Source organism: Cyprinodon tularosa, unplaced genomic scaffold (assembly GCF_016077235.1).
Source record: "Cyprinodon tularosa strain WSP-4 unplaced genomic scaffold, ASM1607723v1 ctg356, whole genome shotgun sequence".
NCBI lineage: Eukaryota > Metazoa > Chordata > Actinopteri > Cyprinodontiformes > Cyprinodontidae > Cyprinodon > Cyprinodon tularosa.
This window is the reverse complement of record NW_024039070.1, coordinates 1,556,961-1,575,206: the sequence shown is the minus strand read 5'-3', so window position 1 is coordinate 1,575,206 and position 18,246 is coordinate 1,556,961. Positions and strand designations below refer to the sequence as shown.

The 18,246-nt window shown below is 39.6% G+C and overlaps 2 protein-coding genes across 6 annotated transcripts; both read right to left on the bottom strand.

Moving 5' to 3' along the window:
• Nucleotides 1-261: 261 nt before the first annotated feature.
• Nucleotides 262-10,098, bottom strand: LOC119790164 (rab5 GDP/GTP exchange factor-like). Its single transcript, XM_038295569.1, has 9 exons — nt 9,859-10,098; nt 4,956-5,141; nt 4,730-4,857; nt 3,555-3,706; nt 3,402-3,471; nt 3,185-3,320; nt 2,734-2,828; nt 1,303-1,559; nt 262-1,225 (listed from the first exon to the last, which is right to left on the bottom strand). The coding sequence occupies exons 2-9, from the start codon at nt 5,111-5,113 to the stop codon at nt 857-859; spliced, it is 1,365 nt and encodes a 454-aa protein (XP_038151497.1). The 5' UTR covers nt 5,114-5,141; nt 9,859-10,098; the 3' UTR covers nt 262-856.
• Nucleotides 10,099-10,260: 162 nt separating this feature from the next.
• ccdc65 (coiled-coil domain containing 65) lies at nt 10,261-18,032 on the bottom strand. Of its 5 annotated transcripts, none has more exons than XM_038295575.1 (6): nt 17,461-17,886; nt 16,452-16,604; nt 16,040-16,207; nt 15,524-15,693; nt 13,719-13,852; nt 10,261-10,634 (listed from the first exon to the last, which is right to left on the bottom strand). In XM_038295575.1, exons 2-6 carry the CDS (start codon nt 16,563-16,565, stop codon nt 10,606-10,608), a joined length of 615 nt encoding a protein of 204 aa, XP_038151503.1. In that variant the 5' UTR covers nt 16,566-16,604; nt 17,461-17,886; the 3' UTR covers nt 10,261-10,605. The 5 variants fall into 5 exon arrangements, with proteins under 5 accessions (XP_038151503.1, XP_038151499.1, XP_038151498.1 ...); XM_038295571.1 differs by lacking the exons at nt 10,261-10,634; nt 17,461-17,886 and adding exons at nt 13,260-13,631; nt 17,932-18,032 and having other exon boundaries at nt 13,701-13,852; XM_038295570.1 differs by lacking the exon at nt 10,261-10,634 and adding an exon at nt 13,260-13,631 and having other exon boundaries at nt 13,701-13,852; nt 17,461-17,894.
• Between the last annotated feature and the right edge of the window lie 214 nt (nt 18,033-18,246).

Genomic DNA, 18,246 nt, shown 5'->3' with positions numbered 1-18,246 from the left:
ATCTCAACATTAATGTCGTCACTAATTAAAAAGTCTGAACTGCTTTTATTCTGAACTAACCTCAGAATCATATCAGGACCATTTGGCCTTTTTATTTTATTTTATTTTTTTTTATTCTGCCAAACCAATGCATATATATATCCACATCTTGTCTGATTTACCCAGAATAATACTGATGGCTCTATAAAAAAATAAATAAATAAAAACAGAAAAAAGTGATTGATGCTTGTTAAAATTCAAACTCAAAAACGTCACACATCATCAGTTACAAATAGTTCAGCTTTAATAATTTGATTAGTTACCAAACAAAAATATAACTTTTTAACTTTCTTCATAAATCATTCAACCGTAAACCTATCACAGCCGAAAACATGTTAGACAATATTGTAAAGAAGACTTTTTTTTTTTTTAAGTTAAGACTTAAAAAACTCTGAAAAAGTTTTTCTTTTCTTCTCACAAACAGCCCCTTGTAAACTTGTAGTGATAATCGTTCACATTTGACCTGTCACCATAAAGTCAGAGGTATCCAATGTTAGGGAATGTCATGTTGTGCTTCAAACCTGTAAGTGTTGTTGAAGAAGTGCATTTACTCTTTATTTCTCCTCAACCATCACAAAAAAAGCTATTATAATTTGATAAAGTTATTTATGCCCTTCAGATGCCTCAAAAGAAACATGCAACCCCCCCGCCCCCTTCCTTCAAGAGTTTTTTCCTTCATTTTTCACTTCTTTTTCTTTTGAAACTTGTGCAAATCTGTCAGTGGAATGGCAGGTCTTGTTATTTCCCCACTTCTGTTAGTGCTGATCATTAAGTACCACACCTGGGGTTTCTGATACCTGCACTACCAGATGGAGCTTCAGTCATCACTAGGCAGAAACCCAGGCTGCTGCTCCTCTGCCATTTGCTGGGATCCATCCTGAGAGGCCTCAGCCTGAGCCGTTATCTCCTTCTGAACCTTATCGAAACCACTTGTCGCTTCATCTAGCTGTGAATTAACTACTTGGACCCACTTCTGCAGCTGCATGCTTAGAGCATCCACACCTTGGTGAAGCTTCTCTTGCCTTCCTTGGAGCTCCTCTAACAGCTTCTGAGTGTCACCCATCATCTGCTGCCTCTTGGTTAACGCAGCAGGAGCACGCTGACCTTGCATGTAGCCTTCGAATTCCTCTGGACTGAGGTTAAGCGCCGGTCCATCCAGCTTCTCAATGAAGGCCACCGCACAGGACTAAAGAAGAAGACAAACATGGGTTATCTTCCCAACCTACGGTGTAAGGAGGATGAGCGCTTTCCTGCAAAACTCACCAAGTTTGTGAAATAGTATCCGCTCTCTCCAGCCATGAGGCTGTGGGGGAGGCCGAAACGAATCATATACTGCATGTTAGAGTGGAGACGAGGCGGATTGGCTTTCAGCGCCACATACACCAGGCTGGTCAGGAAGTCATCAGCGTTGGCAGGCTCATTGTTGGAAGTGGAGAGGGCTTCAAAGATGTGCTGGCTGCATTTGGAGACACAGGCAAGTTTGTCCTGCGGCGCTCGTTTGGCATCCATCTCTATTATAGCTATTTTTTAGACGAGATAACAACATCTCAGATAAACGTTTGTCAAATGAACCCCAATATTGTCAAGACATTTTAAAGTTTATCAATTTTACGTTTTATTTTTTCTGTTGTTGCCTATATTAGTATTTATAAATACCTTAAGATTTAAACTAAAAAGCTAGCACCCATTAAAGCTATGGTTGGTAAATAAAAATGCCCTCCCCCGCTAATTTGAACGCGCATCTCCCAGCAGATTGTGGCAAAGCAGAGGGGGTCCCAACTCGGCATTTTCTTAAAATGTTTCTTCTTTTTTTTTTCTTTCAACTTTCTTACATTTTGGACTTCAACCTGTAAATAAACTGTATTATTGTAGCTTTCAAGGTAGCATGCTAAGTTTAGCAATACTAACCATACGAGTTTTGCAAAGGGGTGTTGAATAATGTGAATAATATGAATAACGTGAATAATTTCGGCAATGGCCAAACCTGTGCACATGAGTTTTCATGTGCACAAAACAAAATGTTTCTAAAACAAAGATTTTTTAACAATTTCAACCCTCAAATCCAATACGGTCGCTGTACTTTAAAACTACGGTTATGGCTGCAGTAGTAACCCGTTTATTCACACATCTGCCTGTTTGCATTTTAATGCCTCACATTAAAATCTGTGATCATGTTTCTTCACTGAATGCACAAAGAAATTTAAAAAATTTCATATTGCTTATGGCAATTCATCTGACCACTGGTGCAATACTGGAAAATCCTGCTGGTTTCTTAGATTTACATGTAGAATTTCAGTAAACAGGGTTCTGTGTCATTCCTAAATTCAAGCTGTAACCTTGTACGTTAATGGATGAAGGATTAATAGACAGCCCAATTTTTTATGTTTACAGGTTTTATTTTTTTACCTCCCATATTCTTTGAGAGGTTTCTGTATAAAGTTCTGATGCTTGTTTTAGTTGAGTAGCACTAGATTACAGAGAATTTCCATTTATTTAGATTTTAAATTGTTACTAATATTTCCTCTGAGCATCATTTGTAACACAGATTGAGAACCGTCATATTAGACTAGTTTAATGCACTAGCATGTCATGAACTTTATTTAGCAGCCAAATTTTCTGGGAATTATATATTTAAACAAAGATTGAGAGCTTTCTCATCCATGCAACTACAAGTCAATAAATTAGGTAAATCACCTGTTATGGCAGGAAGGAAAGGGTCGCCTGAGACAGGAGTGTTTTCATCTGGAAAAGGCACACTCAGCATCTGTGGAGTGACCCAATTTAAGGAGCTGAAAAGGAAAAGGATCATTGAGAAGCACAACTTGACATCCATTTTTTTTTAATGGTTCCTACATTCCAAGTTTGCAACTTAACTTCATTTCTACAAAAATAACACATGAATTAATGGTTAAATTTATAGAAGAGTCATTATCTGGCAATCACATAAACCTTGTTTTTTCAAACATAGTCAGACTGCAGAATCTTATGAATATTAAAAGACATTTTCTTTAAGCAACTGTTTTCCAAACACATCCAAACCAGAGGAAACAAAAAGGCAGAAAATGCTTACAAACCCTGAGAGCTATAAAAGAAATAATTGTAGATTAAATTCTAGGCTGAATTGGTGATTTTTAATTACAGTTACCGTATTCGCCTCTGAAGAGCCAGATCCTTCTGTTCATCATCACAGCTGTCATGACAGAAAACCCATTTGTGCAGCCGAGTCATTATAAGCTTCTCAACGTGCTCCATTATCTGAGTGACCTGCGCCTCAGGAAAACCTGTACAACAAGAAAATGACTATCTGAACATCCTTTCTATGGGTTGGAGCAAAAGAAAAAACTGGAAAGATCTGTACTCACTTCTAAAACATTCAGCAAAAGACTGATAGAAATCCTGAACAAGATCCGACTGTTTCTGTATCGGCAGATCCTGGAAGTGGGATCAGTCTTTGTTTAGGTTGTTAAACGTGACAAAATGCAAGTTAAAGAGTGGGCAGTTGTGGCAATAATTACATGATAAGCCTCCATTGTGTTGAGGAAAGCTGTACAGCGGGACTGGAGTCGCTGAGAAGATGGACTCCGCAGTATCTTCAGAAAGCCGGGGAAGTCTCCAGGCTCAAGGCTTTCAAAAGCTTTTAACATCTTTGTGTGGCTTTCGGAAGTTTCTGCAAATACAACATTGCTTTTTCAAATACATAAACAGCTTAACATAATATAGATGTTTATCTCATGTCTAACAAACACGCATGTCTTAAACTCACACTGCTCCACGGGCGCCGCATGGTGGATGGGGGGATGGGTTAAATGCATAGGTAAATTTATCCAATGTGAGATCAATAAAGTTCTATTATTATTATAAATTAGAGGAAATTTTAGCCTGTATGTTCGAGCAACAACAGGCTATGAGTTGAGGAAAAACAACATAGCATTTTACTCTGTAGACACCATTCTGACAGTAAACATGGTGGTGCTAACATCATGCTAAGGGAAAGTTTTTCTCCAGCAAGGACAGAGAAGCTGGATAGAAATTATCAAAAGGAGGAAAGCAGGAAGATGACTATAAACATTTAACAATACCGTAAAGTTTCACTTTAAATTGTGGGTTTTAGAAAGCCAGACCGAAACATAAAAAAGAACCTGAATAAAGATTCGGCTAAACTCTCCATCTAATCAGATACAGCGCCGCTCGTCTCTACAGTGGCTGCAAACTACTTACGGTATTCACTGTCGTCATGGTAATAGCACAACTCATAACTCATTTTGAAAGGCTGTATTTGGTGGCTTAAGGTTACATTTTTGTAACATTTTACTTCACATTTTGTCTTTATTTTTATTTAGTGCATAAGAAAAATCAGTACAAAATGGAACATTGGAAAAATATGAGATGGGGAAAACTTTTAAAGGGCACTATGTCTGCACATCGGTTCATAAAGAAGATGCCATTTCAATCAGAGCAGCACCAGCGGTGTGCTTTAGGCGTGAGGTCTTCAAACAGGAAGGGGCTCAGCAGATTTATCAGATTTCGAGAAAGGGATAAAAAAGGTTATATCTTATTGATGGACCTGGGATTAATCATTAGGCACATATGCCCTAAATCCTTTATTTACTTTCTAATAGCTGTTAAAGTAAATATGTTCATCAGATGATGCTAGAACTAAAGCATAGCAAACGAATCTCAGGAGACCAACCTTGAGGTTTCGGAGGTGATGAGCTTCCCCAGAAAAGCCTCCTCACTGTGTTTATTCGACGACCCTTTTCGATGCATTTCTTCTCCTCAAATTTGGAGAACGTGGGAGGAGCACCGTCACTGCTGGGTCTGCAAGGAGCAGCAGCATGAGACAGGAGGACCATGCAGGTAATACAGCAGAATCACACTTAAAGCAGCTGATGGTGAGATAAAGAGAAAGCATACACCTTATGTCTTGTCGTTGTGGCCCAGGGGGGCGGGATCTTTCTCTCCAGCATTTGGAGCAGAAGCCTTTCCATGCTGGGTTCCCATAATACCCACAGGCGTTCTTACACAGCAGCTCATCCTGAGAAACGCGAAGTCCTCTTTGTTTGTCTGTCCACATGATGGGGCTCCCCTAGATATCCTTAACTCTGATAGATATATCAAACAAAGGTGTTTTAGTGTGGGGAATTAGGAGGCAAAATAAGTGACAAATCAACATTAACCTTCATAACCAGATCTATGTTGTTTTTTTTTTTATTTTTATCATTCACACATTTTACACACTTTTATAAACCATTTCTACTAACAATATAATACAATTCTATCGCTGTTCCAAAAAAGTAAAAAAAAAACAAACAAAATAATCCACTGGACTTTGTTTTTCACCTGTTCATTCAGGCCAACAATTGCCCCTAACGACCCCCCCTTTCAGCGGCATAGACCAGTATTGGGTATTGTAGGCAAACAAAGAACCCAAACGACTCCCCATTCCTAAGGGGCGGACCCGTTCTTCCGGTTCAATTTACATGTTTTCTAAGCCAAAGCATGTGAACTCAATGCAAATTCTGATATTTTGAATTTAAAAAGCTTCCTGGATGGCAAGTAAAGCATCTTCAAACTTGGAAACAAAGTCCAGTGGATTGTTTTTTTTTTACTTTTTTGGAACGATTATGAACTGGGTGACTGAAAATGAGAATCTTCACCAGCAATCCTATTGCTGCCGCACCTTTTCCTTATTTAAAATCTTATTTAATTGCAATTTCAATATATTCTTGTGAGCCATATGCAACGTTTCATTCTGCATACAAAGTGACACCTAAATTAGTCTAAATTGTTAATACCTTAAGTTGTAAGTTATTCCACGTTCAGATGTTTATTTTTCTAACAGGGTTAGATATGTGGGATTGAATAATATGACAGGAAAAAAAGCTGGAAACAAACCTTTTTTTCTATTTTTAGTCCTCACTTGCACAGACACTTAGAGCTTTTAAATATGAAATCAAACTAAGGTTTGCATCCAAACTGCACAGCTCCATTGACTTAAATCATGTAGAGCAATAACAAAAAAAAAAATACTATTTTTAAAGAAAATTACAACATTGAATTTAAAGAGTTCAGGTTAATTCTGTTATGTTGTTATCGAGTTAGGGAGACTAAGACCATGTCACCCTTTTCATCATTAATTTAAAGGAAGCAAAGTGTTTTGGAACATAAATGTATTTTAAAAAGTTTTAAAGGTTACCTAATTATCACATTAACAGTTTCAATTTGGTTAAGCATATTTTAGTCTTACAAGAGTTGTCAGTAATTCTTCACTAGTATAAAAAAAACAAGCAATAACAGTTTTGACCATTTAATAAGCTGAGCAGGCGTCCCTTCTGCCTGATCTAATCCTTCATGTTATATTTAATATATGCAATTGTTTGATTTGTTTTCACAATTCAGATCAAAAAGTGAACATAATTATTTACATTTTACACAGTTGCGGCTGCTGCAATAATGCGGACGCTGCACCGGTCTGTCGTGGTGAAGAGAGAGCTGAGCGAAAAGGCAAAGCTCTCAATTTACCGGTCGGTCTACGTTCCTACCCTCACCTATGGTCATGAAATCTGGATCATGACCGAAAGAACGAGATCCCGGATACAAGCGGCTGAAATGAGCTTCCTCCGCCGGGTGGCTGGGCTCTCCCTTAGAGATAGGGTGAGGAGCTTGGTCATTCGGGAGAGGCTCAGTGTAGAGCCGGTTCTCCTCCACATCGAGAGGAGTCAGTTGAGGTGGCTCGGACATCTTCTTCAGATACCCCCTGGATGCCTCCCTCGGGAGGTGTTCCAGGCACGTCCCACCGGGAGGAGGCCCAGGGGACGACCCAGGACACGCTGGAGAGACTATGTTTCTCGGCTGGCCTGGGAGCGCCTACGGCTTCCCCTAACAGAGCTGGAGGAGGTGTCTGCGGAGAGGGAAGTCTGGGAGTCTCTGCTTAGTCTGCTGCCCCCGCGACCCGGTTCCGGATAAAGCGGGAGACGACAAGTACGAGTACGACGAGTACGAGTACATGGTGATTTCAAGTGTTTATTTCTTTTCATTTTAATAACTATTGCTTATGACTAATGAATCATCAAAACTTGGACCGATTTATGGCTATGTCCTGCATAACAATGGGGACATTTTTATAAAACATCATGCTTCTTTCTGTTAAAAAGCTTTATAGAAATGTTCGTTTCTGGCAGGACATGGCATTTTTCCTCACTTCCAAAAGGCCCTAAAAGCTGGCTCAATGACCATGAGGTCACTGGGCCTAATAAACCAGCAAACAGCCACAGACGGTCTATGGAGTACCGTATTTTCACGACCATGAGGCGCACCGTACTAAAAGGCGCAGTCTCAGTTATGTGTCCCATTTCTGTATTTAACACACACATAAGGCGCACCGGACTATAGGGCGCGTTTTTTATATACAGGTACATGTCCTCTACTACGTTTAAATACCTCTACTGCGTATTTAAAAATACAGCGGGGGCAAAACTGAGTATGACTGTGCTTTATTCATGTATTTATTACAAAGTATTAATCAAACCTGGGTGCTGGCCGTGAGACAGACACATCGCAGATGACACAGCGCTGTGATCACTCCTAAATTAACTTAAAATCCTGAAACCTGCCGACAGAATTTGTTCGCTTTTATTACCGGTATCCTGGTGCCTGCAGCTAAAATTATTTAGATAAAAAACACCTGCCAGCAGCCGCGGTGAACCTGGAGGCTGCCCAGCCTAGAGGCTGCAGATGAAGGGATTTCTCCTGTTGGTGCACCGCTGGTATGTGGGGGTCTGAGCGCCTCCGACAGAAATAGATAATCTGGATGAACTGACTGCAATTATGAAGTTTTCAGGTGGACTTTCTCACTTAAAAACATATTAAAACTACTTTATTCCCACTGATCACAGCAAATATAGCTGCAAGATTTAGATTATTTAGATGAAAAAACACCTGCCAGCCACCGCGGTGAAGAGGAGGAGACCCGCCCAGAGGCTGCCGTTGAATTAAGTTTTCAGAGAGAAAAACACAGCGGGAGCAAAACTGAGTATGATTGTGCTTTATTAATGTATTTATTACAAAGTATTAATCAAACCCATCAAAGTCATCATCCTCTGTTTCTGAATTAAACAGCTGCGCTAAATCAGACATGCCAATTTCCCCTTCTTCGCTGTCAGAGTCACTTTCCGTGCAGCGCGGCTCCTCAGAAATAATGCCGGCTTTTGCGAAAGCTTGAACAACAGAGCCAGCAGACACGTTAGTCCATCTACAATCCATCCGCAAACGGTGGCGTAACTTGCCCGGCGCTGCCTTCCACTTATCCTGAAACTGTGGTCTCCGTGTCATCCATCACTCCCACGCCGCTCGCAGCCTTACTTTGAACGGCCGCTTCACACCGATGTCGAGCGGTTGAAGTTCCTTTGTCAGACCCCCCGGGATAACGGCGAGCACAGCGCTCATTTGATTCACCATGTTTTTCTCATCAGCTGTGAGATGGGCACGCATGGAGTCACAGATTAACAGCGATGGTGATGCGTGGAAAAAAACACCTGTTCTCCTCACATACACCTCCCTCAGCCACGCTTTCATCATCTCCTCATCCATCCAGCCCGTTTCATTTGCATTAATATCATATGTCATCAGAGCGCTGTGTCTGTCTCGCTGTCAGCTCCCAGATCAGCTTCTCTGATTGGTTGATGCGGCGCGTCCAGCAGCAAAACTTCAATTTTTCCATCTCGAGCTGCAGCAGCGCGTTGGCACGCTCCTGCTGCTCAAAACGCGCTGCAGGACCTTTTGCTGCGCCTATACGCGCGTCAACCATTGACTTTGCATGTAAACTCGCTGCTTCTGCTGCACCTGCTGGGTCCGGTTCACACCGATGTCGAGCGGTTGAACAGCGAGCACAGCTTAATTTGTTTCCCCATGTTTTTCACATCAGCTGTGAGATGGGCACACATGGAGTTACATATTAACAGCGATGGTGATGAGTGGAAAAAAAATACCTGGTCTCCTTACATTCAGCCACTCTTTCATCATCTCCTCAATGAGGTGGTCTCAAAAGTCGCAGTTACAACACACATAAGGCGCACCGCACATTTTGAGGGAAAAAAAAGACGTTTAAGTGCGCCTTATAGTCGTGAAAATACGGTATAACCAGGAGGAAAAAGAGACACCAGACCCAACATGCAGATCATCTGAAGACAGCTACTAAAGCTGACCAGCTCTAGGACATGGCCATGATGCAGTTATTCATCCAAACGAAGGATCAACCCAATAAGGAGAACATACAGTAACCTGTACTGGATGCATCAGTATTTCCTTACTTCTGTAATACTTTTTTTTTTTTTAAATGTCTGTTTTTCTAATTCTCCATTTTAATTTCCCAAAAGTGAAGATCCAGATTTGGATCTTTATCAGTATAGGGCACCAACACTTAAAGCATATTTGCCTTCAGTCTGTATAATAAATAACACTTTTTAACTCAAATAATCAAATGAATTTACTTTTAAATGATAAAATATTTAGAGACACACTTGGATATTAGATTCAGACAGAGCAAAAAACACATCTTTTTTAAGTGCATTTCAAGATAGTCTGACACTTTTAAGCGATATTTCATGCTATTCGTCCTGTTGCTGAAGATAACTAAATTGCAAGATAACTAAGTTAAAGCTAAAATTGGTGTTAGCACTTAGCTTATCACTGTAAACTTTACAGTGTAAAGACGGAGCGGCTGACTGTCAGCTGATGGTTCTGATGCTAATGCAGGCTAACTTCGAGCCAGCAACCTTTGCAGAAAACAATTATGTCCAAAAACAAATCAATTTTGCTCACCTGTCAGTGAATGAGAGTGAAAAATCACCCAGAGCAGCTTCCCTCTGTACCCAAAGAAAGGTTTCTTAACTCAATGCTCTCAAAAACTCTTCGAAAGTTACTCAATTCCATAAACAACTTTTAGGGACTCGATTAATGACCCAAAAAGCCTTACGATATAAAATATTATCAGGGAAAACTGTGCCTGGTTACCAAAAGTTAAGGCTGACGCAGTTTAAAGTTGGACAACCCCTGAGTCCTGTGTAACAGGTTGGCACGACACCGGAAATACGTAAAAGGGATCACGTTCAATGCAAAACTTAGTTTTCAAAATAAAAAACACAAATTACGTTTATTTTATTTTTTCATCTGACAGAATTGTCAAACAAATGAATTTCATAAAATCCAATGCTATTTTCCTATTTTTTTTTTTTTTTACATCGTTTGCATACACATTGACACGAATGACAACTTTAACCTCGAGATCTTTCGAGAATGTATTTTATTTTGAAAGTCTTCACTCCAAACGCGTTTAACCGTCAAAAAAACGTAAAGGAGAAAGACTGGAATGTGTTTTATAAATAGTGACAACTATTTCAAAGTCTATGGTCTAACAAAATGATATACTTTATATACTTCTTAGTTTTTCAAGATTGCTTAGTAGCTTTGCTGCATAGAGTTCGTTTCTTCAAGTCAGGATACATTGAAAATATAGCTATGCAAAATGCTCCCTCTCATTCTCTGCTCTCAAAAACGAACCTTCCTCCTTCAACCGATGTCTGAAGAAGATGCAGAACCTTAAAGCAAAAAAGAATTTCAGTTAGTCCCCTCCTCTTAATAATTTATTTATTTTTCTTTTATTTATTTATTATTTTTTTTATTCTTATTTTTTTTCCCCCTTCCTTGTTCAAGCCTGTAATTTTTTATTGGAGTTAATAGGAGTTGGGATCTTATTTGTTTCTTGTAATATAAATAATAATATAATATTCTTGTAATATTGACTTATTGTTGAATTTGTCATTGATATTCTGTTTTTTCAATAAAAAAAAAATAATTGTGTTGTGATGTGAAGTCATATATTGTGCTTTCAAGGCACCTTGGACTATTTGTTTGTTGGACGGTAACTAGTGAAATGAATAAAAGTTTATTGCTATTAAAAAAAAAGAAAAAAAATATAGCCAAGGGGTGCATCTCTTCATGCAAATATGAAATATATCTATAATGTAGACTTGCTATAGAGGATTATTAACATAAATATTTAAATACATAAAACCAAATAAATAAACAAATAAAAAAATAATATAAAATGATGAATGATATAAATGAAATAAATTACTCTCTGCCACAAAGGTGACTCAGAAACAGGTTTAGCAAATAAAATGGTTTATTTGGCTTCTTAAATCCTCAGACTCCAAATAAAGTTGTGTCTCTCTAACATATGCAATAAGAAACATGGTACTAACTCATACGTTACAGACCTTAGAGACCCTAGTCTGGGTGAAATTCAAAGGCCTCCTTAAGATTATTAATGGGCCGCTCTTGGGTTTTAACTTCATAAAACTAAATAACTTCTGATCTGCAGATGCAGAAAGTGTTTTATTATGACCTAACAGAAATTAAATATTTCTTTGAATTCTAACATGATACATTGCTTGCAGACCGTGTTAAAAGTGAGATTATTACTGTCATGGTTCTGTGTGCTGTGCTCTGCTGATTCTCTTCCACAGGTGGCTGTTGTCGACGGGTGGGCATGGCCCCCCAACTGCGGCTCGTTTCAGTCAACTGAAGGACGCCAGAGGGTTAAACTGTTGTGGTACGCCTAGGCCTGTCCTGTCGACAGATCTTCGTTAACCTGATGTTTTGGATTCCTGGTTCTAACCTGTCTCTTGTCTTCCTCAGTTCGTTGTGCTCTTGATTGCTCACTCGTCTGTCTCCAGTGCTCGGAAGATTGGTCTCTGAATCCCTGCTGCTCAGATTTTGCTATGGTGTTCCCCTCAAGCCTCCTCCGTGCTCCTGAGCTGTACAAGAGAACCCCTTTCCTGGATTAACGCTGGTTCCTTCAGCTGCTCCTCGAACCTGCCTCCACTGCAGTGCTGCTTGGGCCCCCGCCAAGTCCCACCTGTCGCTCAGCCACCACCTCCCATTGGAAATCTGTGAGTTACAGAACCCTTTCCTCCACTCATCCAGGTACGGATAGGTTATCCGTACCTGGCGGTAAGCGATACAGCAATAATGCAGATTCCCCTAAATTTCTTAGTTTTAATCAGTTTCCTCTTTCTTCCTGCTGAGCCCCAAACGCTGACGCTCCGAACCTCGCTGGCGGCTCCCGTTCTGAACCATTTATTGTTGTTTGTAACCTAAATAAACATCTTAAACTGCTCCTTGTTCTCTGTCTGTGTCTTCATGTGGGCCAAACATCTTAAAACCATGACAATTGCTGGAGGTACAATATATTGCACTATTCTTTAGTACTATTCTGAAAGCCAATCTCTTGCTTAACTCGACCTGCCAAGTAAAATGATAGATTAACTGAGTTTATACTACCAGTGACAATGCAGTGTGGAATATTTGATATTAATATAATTTTGTAACTTTGCTTATTATTCAAGTAGCATTTTATCATGGTAGCCTGCTGCCAATCCCTCAGAACGACAAGCTGTTTGTTTGCTTCTATACATTTCTGGCCATGGCAGGCTACTGGAACACATTAATTCAATCATTTACATAGTTCTCAGTTTAGAATAAATAATCCTCTACAAGAGATGTAATCATTTCAAACAGACATTTTATCTTCACCCAGAGTTCAAATAATCTTCCAATATATTTTTTTAAAGCAAAGCATAACTAATTTGTTTTTACTATTGCTGAAACATCTAATTAAACTTGATAGCAAACAGTCCTTTATTGTTGCTCCCTTGAACTTATTTTACCTCTTGCTAAAAGTCAAAAGAAATGCCAGGCAGTAAGGCAACCCTCACATATAAAACCATGGAAATGTTAAGTTTCCTTGTACTATCAGCATTTGTTAAAATGAACATTTTGAATGCATTATAATAACAGGACCTCTACTATAAAACTGCAATATTTAAATATTTCTAACAGAAATATCTTAATTGGCATATGATATTGCTATATATAACATCTTAATAGTTTTATTTTTATGGTGTTTTGTCCAATTTGTCGCTTTTACTCTCTTACCCATCATAGTTATATTGGTGATGTTTTTGCTTTTTTTGTTTGTAAATAAGTGATGTGTTTCATTATAATTTGCAGTCAATTATTCCCAGAAATGTATTTCCGTACACTCCGCCATTTATTGTCAAATCCAACCAATTTTAAATGTACCAGTATCCAAACATAATTTTATTAGTTTTAAGATAGTTTTTTAATATCAAACCATATTTTCAGTCTATGGAGTTCTCTCTTTATATCACTGATAAGCTGGTGCAAGTTTTCCCCTGAACAATATAGAGGGGTGTCATCTATTTTTCAGATAACTCATCAGCTATGCAGGTGCAGGGCTTCTAAAGTCATACTTCTCTAGTTTGTCTAATGACATAAATAAGAAAATACTATGCTCTATGGTGTTAAAAACTTTTATTAAATCAACTGTAACTGTAAAAACTGGTCAGACGAGCAAATAACACAGCTGGTTAGCTTTTTGTGTCTCTATCTCCTGAATGGGGGAGAATGGAACCTGGAGGGCCAGGAGCAGAGTGGGGTGTCCCTACAGGCCCTTTTTTTCTTTTTCTTCCCTTCTGATCCACCATGACCTGCAGCTGCTGGTTCTCCTGCTTCAGAGTGAGTATTTGGTTTGCCAGTGTCTTTCTGCTGATTTAACTTCTCAATGGTTTCAGCCATACCCATGGTGAATATCTTACCAGAAGAACCCAGTTGACTCTGAATCCATCTGTAATCATCAGACTCCTTGTTGGTTTCAGAAATACCCATGGGCTCGTCAAGAAGGTCCACCAGGGCCTGGTTCTGCTGCTGGAGGGTAGCCAACATCCTCTCCCTGCAGACACCAGAGATGATTCAGAATCAAATTTTGCAGACAAAACAGAAGTTAAAGTCTTTGGACCAGACTCTTTAAAAAAAGAAGCTGATTAGTCAGTCACTTCATTTGGATTGGATTAAACTGATTTCAGATAATAAAGTAAAATCTTGGTGTTGTTTTTGATCAGGATCTGTCATTTAAATCACTTTTAAGGGTAGGCTTAAAACTTTCTTTTTTGATGAAGGTTATAGTCAGTGATGGGAGTAACGGTTCATTTTGCGACCTGAGTAACGCACAGTAACGGGGGTGTCTGCAATGGGGTGACGTGTTAGTAACGAGTAATCTAACTAATTACTTTGACTGTAACTATAACGCAGTTACCATTGCTGACACCCTGTTACTGTGCGTTACTCAGGTCGCAAAATGAACCTTTTTTCATGATAGGACTCGTTCGCGCCTTGTCATGAGAGATGGGAGGATGAGAATGGCTGATGTATAGTGAGATTCCGTCTGTCAGTTGGGTAGGTGGGTGTTTCTGCTGGTGGGTGTTAACGTACAGCACACACAGAGAGATGGAGAGCGAGGATGACTCCAGCAGCAAAACAGCGTTTTCCACATGGAAATACCGGTGTTACGTCGAGCTGCATTTCCCCATCACATAACGGTTTCCCCTGCATCTCCGCACAGCGCAGGCGACACAATTCACCGCGCAAGCGACAGGAAACGCGCATGCTCGCTAAAGGCGCGCAACAGTCGCCCTGTGCTCGCGCCACAGGGGAACTATGGAGAGCGTGAACGATCAAATGATAGCCTATATGGAGAAAGGGAGAAATCTGGATGGATACTCTGCCTTTTCACCCTACTGTATTTTTTATTTTAAACATTATTTGATGGCCTTTGTGGCAGGGATGGAGATCCATATTTTATGTCACACACAGAGTATACATCTAGATAGATAGATGTTGCAGTATCTATAACAACCCAAACACACAGGATTTCAGAATTAGACATCCCCAGTTATTAATTTCATATACTCACCAGATCTGAATGCCCTGTTAAAAAACTTCACATCGCGTTCCCCCCTGATGTCATTTACGTTGAGTTGCAATAAATGCTAAACTCTCTGCAGGTTCTTGTCTTGTCGTCCGCTCTATTCAGCTGGCTTTGGAAACACACGGCGAGAAGGTGGGGGCCGGGTGGTGAGGGTTACGGGGGCGAGAAACGCAAAAGTAATGCAATAGTTACTTTTACTAGTAACTAGTTACTTTTATTGTGGAGTAACTCAGTTAGTAACTCAGTTACTTTTTGGGAGAAGTAACTAGTAACTATAACTAATTACTTTTTCAAAGTAACATGCGCAACACTGGTTATAGTTAGAGGGACTCAGATTATCCTGAGCTATCTCTATAGTTATGCTGCAGCTGAACTCTCAATCGATTTCCAGATAAACTGGACTTTATATTGTAACTGTGACTTTTGTAATTACAGTTAGCAAACTTTAAGAACCACTTCTCGGGATGCCCGACTTTTAATCCGCCTCAGGTTGTCCTGAGCTATCACTATAGTTTTGCTGCAATAGATTTGGCTGCTGGATGACTGGATGGTTTAGGCCTGTTTGGCTGCTTCTATTGTGCTATTAGACCGTTTGAGCCCCTTACAGTAAATATCTATGTAGAGTGTTTGACTGACTTCTCTGAGCTGAACTTAGAGCTGATGTCATGTAGGTTGCTCTCCCTCTCCTGCTCCAGTTTCATCAGCATCCTCTTGTGCTGATCCAAAAGAGGCTCAATGTGCTGCAGGTGACTGCGCTGTATATCTTCGATGTGACGATCTGCCTCCTGCAGCTCCCCCACCAAGTTCTGCAGCACAAACACAGTGAGAAGGATCATGGCCAGTGACAACGGGATGGATCTGATGAAGCTGCTGGGGAAGATTCTCAGTCATTCACTTCATAGTAAATCCAAAAGGTTAAAATACAAACAACAAACATGCATTTTTTGATTCAATTTGCTTCTTTTCTAAGGCTTCATTGGGTTAACAAGGCTTCATTGGGTAGCTCTATAAAGCCTAAACTCAATACAAATCCAGACATTTTGAATTGAGAAAGTTTCCAGGAAAGGAAGTGGAAAGTTTTAAAACTTGGAAGAAAAAAAAGATGGTTTGTTTTTTAACTTTAACTTTTTTGGAATCTTCTGAACTCCTCACCTGGATGATGAAGTCCATCTCTTCCAGGCGCTTCTCGTTCCCATGCTTCAGAGCCCTCATGCCTTCCAACAGCTCGCTGCCTTGAGTCAGACTCATGCTCTGTTTGAAGCTTTCATTCAGCTTCTGGAGGTTCTCGGCAGTGTTCTTCTGATCCTCCTGAAACTTGTCCTGGTTTCAGTCAGGAAATGGGTCAGCACTAGTTTCCCCCCCCCCCCCCCCCCCCCCCCCCCACCTGTTCTGCAAATGTCCCTACCAATCGGTCACATTTTGTTTCAATATTTTAAAACCTTGTTACCTTAAAACCTTAAAAACTTGTTTCAAATAGACTCATGCATCTTCAGGTGAATGTTTTAGGAAACAAAAACTGAAAGGCCTATTACACGCCTTCCTGTGGTCATGGCAGAGATATTACCTTGAGATACAGTGATAGCGTCTCCTGTCTCTTCCTCGCCACATCCATCTCAACGAGAGCACTCTGCCGCAGCTGTGTCTCCACCTCCTTCACCGTTGCAGATTTACTCAGCATAATTCCTCCTCCTGTTACAGCAGCAATAACCTTCTGGGTCTGGTGGTTTAAAAGAGCTTTATAATAACATTTTGATTGGATTCGAAAAACTAAAGACTCAATAATTGCATTAAGATAATTAATCTCATATATATATATATATATTAATTATCTTAATAAAGAGAGAGATCAAATTAGATATATACATATGTATATGTATATATGTATATATATATATATATATATATATATATATATATATATATATATATATATATATATATATATATATATATATATATATATATGTACAACTTTTCACACGATCATTGAAGTTTACAACAAACAAGAGCCTAAAACCTAAGAAAATCTGAACATTAGTCGGAATTTTACCCTCAGACATCTGGACCTAAACAGAAGTACTGAACATAATCTGTTATGTATCTGGGCTTTGTTTGTATGATTTAAGAATCAGAGCGACTGTGGATCGGCTGAGGTGGTCTGGAGACCCAAGCTGCTTTAATAGCGGCTTTAAGTGGTCATTAGCAGCCTCCTCACCGACCTGGTTTTCTGTAAACTTATCCAAAACTTTTGAAACTGGAATGCCGCTTCTCTGTATTCATGGTAACGAGAAGCTGGACAGCCTGAAATAATACAAATGGCTTTTTTTTTTTTTTGCCTAAACGTCTACGCCGTACATAGCGCCCTCTGGCGGCCTTTTCGGGTAATAAAAATTCAGAACATTTCCAATCCTCTGTTTTTTCGTAGGGTGAACACCCTCGGATGATTTCGACCAACGGAAAGGGTTCTAAAAACTAATTTAAAAAGTCGACGTTAAAGTCATGTTGAAAATAAATCCTGTTGGGTCTATGAGCAGGTCAGGGTAAAGAAACAAAGACAAAGTAAACATCATTACCTGAGCTGGACGTTTCTAATTGACCGATAGAAGAAGAATTAAATTAGCTAACTGTGGTTAACTTCAGTTGTCAAGTAAAAACTGACTATGGAGACTTCTTGCTTCAAGAAATCCGCGCTTTGTTATGAAACTTATCCAAAACGTTTGAAACTGGAATGCCGCTTCTCTGTATCCATGGTAACGAGAAGCTGGACAGCCTGAAATAATACAAATGGCTTTTTTTTTTTTTTTTGCCTAAACGTCTACGTCGTACATAGCGCCCTCTGGCGGCCTTTTCGGGTAATAAAAATGCAGAACATTTCCAATCCTCTGTTTTTTCGTAGGGTGAACACCCTCGGATGATTTCGACCAACGGAAAGGGTTCTAAAAACTAAATTAAAAAGACGACGTTAAAGTCATGTTGAAAATAAATCCTATTGGGTCTATGAGCAGGTCAGGGTAAAGAAACAAAGACAAAGTAAACATCATTACCTGAGCTGGACGTTTCTAATTGACCGATAGAAGAATAATTAAATTAGCTAACTGTGGTTAACTTCAGTTGTCAAGTAAAAACTAACTATGGAGACTTCTTGCTTCAAGAAATCTGCGCTTTTTCAGCTGTTATGATTCGCCCCATGTTTACTTCCTGCTGTCGGAGCCAGGTGGGATGTGCGGAGTGTGTTCAGGAGTGGAGGAACAACTCTGATCAGTGCCTCAAGTGTAGAGATGACCTGCCAAGCTACAAAGAAGTAGCAGGACTCTCAGAAGCCCTTAATTGCCTGAAGTTAATTGAGTAAATACTTAAAA

Excerpts from the sequence above, each read along its gene's own strand:
- LOC119790164 (XM_038295569.1), bottom strand. The coding sequence starts at position 5,113 with ATGTGGACAGACAAACAAAGAGGACTTCGCGTTTCTCAGGATGAGCTG. Across the intron at positions 4,858-4,955 it reads CCACAACGACAAGACATAAG|ACCCAGCAGTGACGGTGCTC; the intron begins GTGTATGCTTTC and ends TGCTCCTTGCAG. Across the intron at positions 3,707-4,729 it reads ATCACCTCCGAAACCTCAAG|AAACTTCCGAAAGCCACACA; the intron begins GTTGGTCTCCTG and ends TTGTATTTGCAG.
- ccdc65 (XM_038295571.1), bottom strand. The coding sequence starts at position 16,565 with ATGCTGAGTAAATCTGCAACGGTGAAGGAGGTGGAGACACAGCTGCGG. Across the intron at positions 15,694-16,039 it reads AGATGGACTTCATCATCCAG|AACTTGGTGGGGGAGCTGCA; the intron begins GTGAGGAGTTCA and ends TTTGTGCTGCAG. Across the intron at positions 13,853-15,523 it reads TCTAAGTTCAGCTCAGAGAA|GGAGAGGATGTTGGCTACCC; the intron begins GTCAGTCAAACA and ends TGGTGTCTGCAG.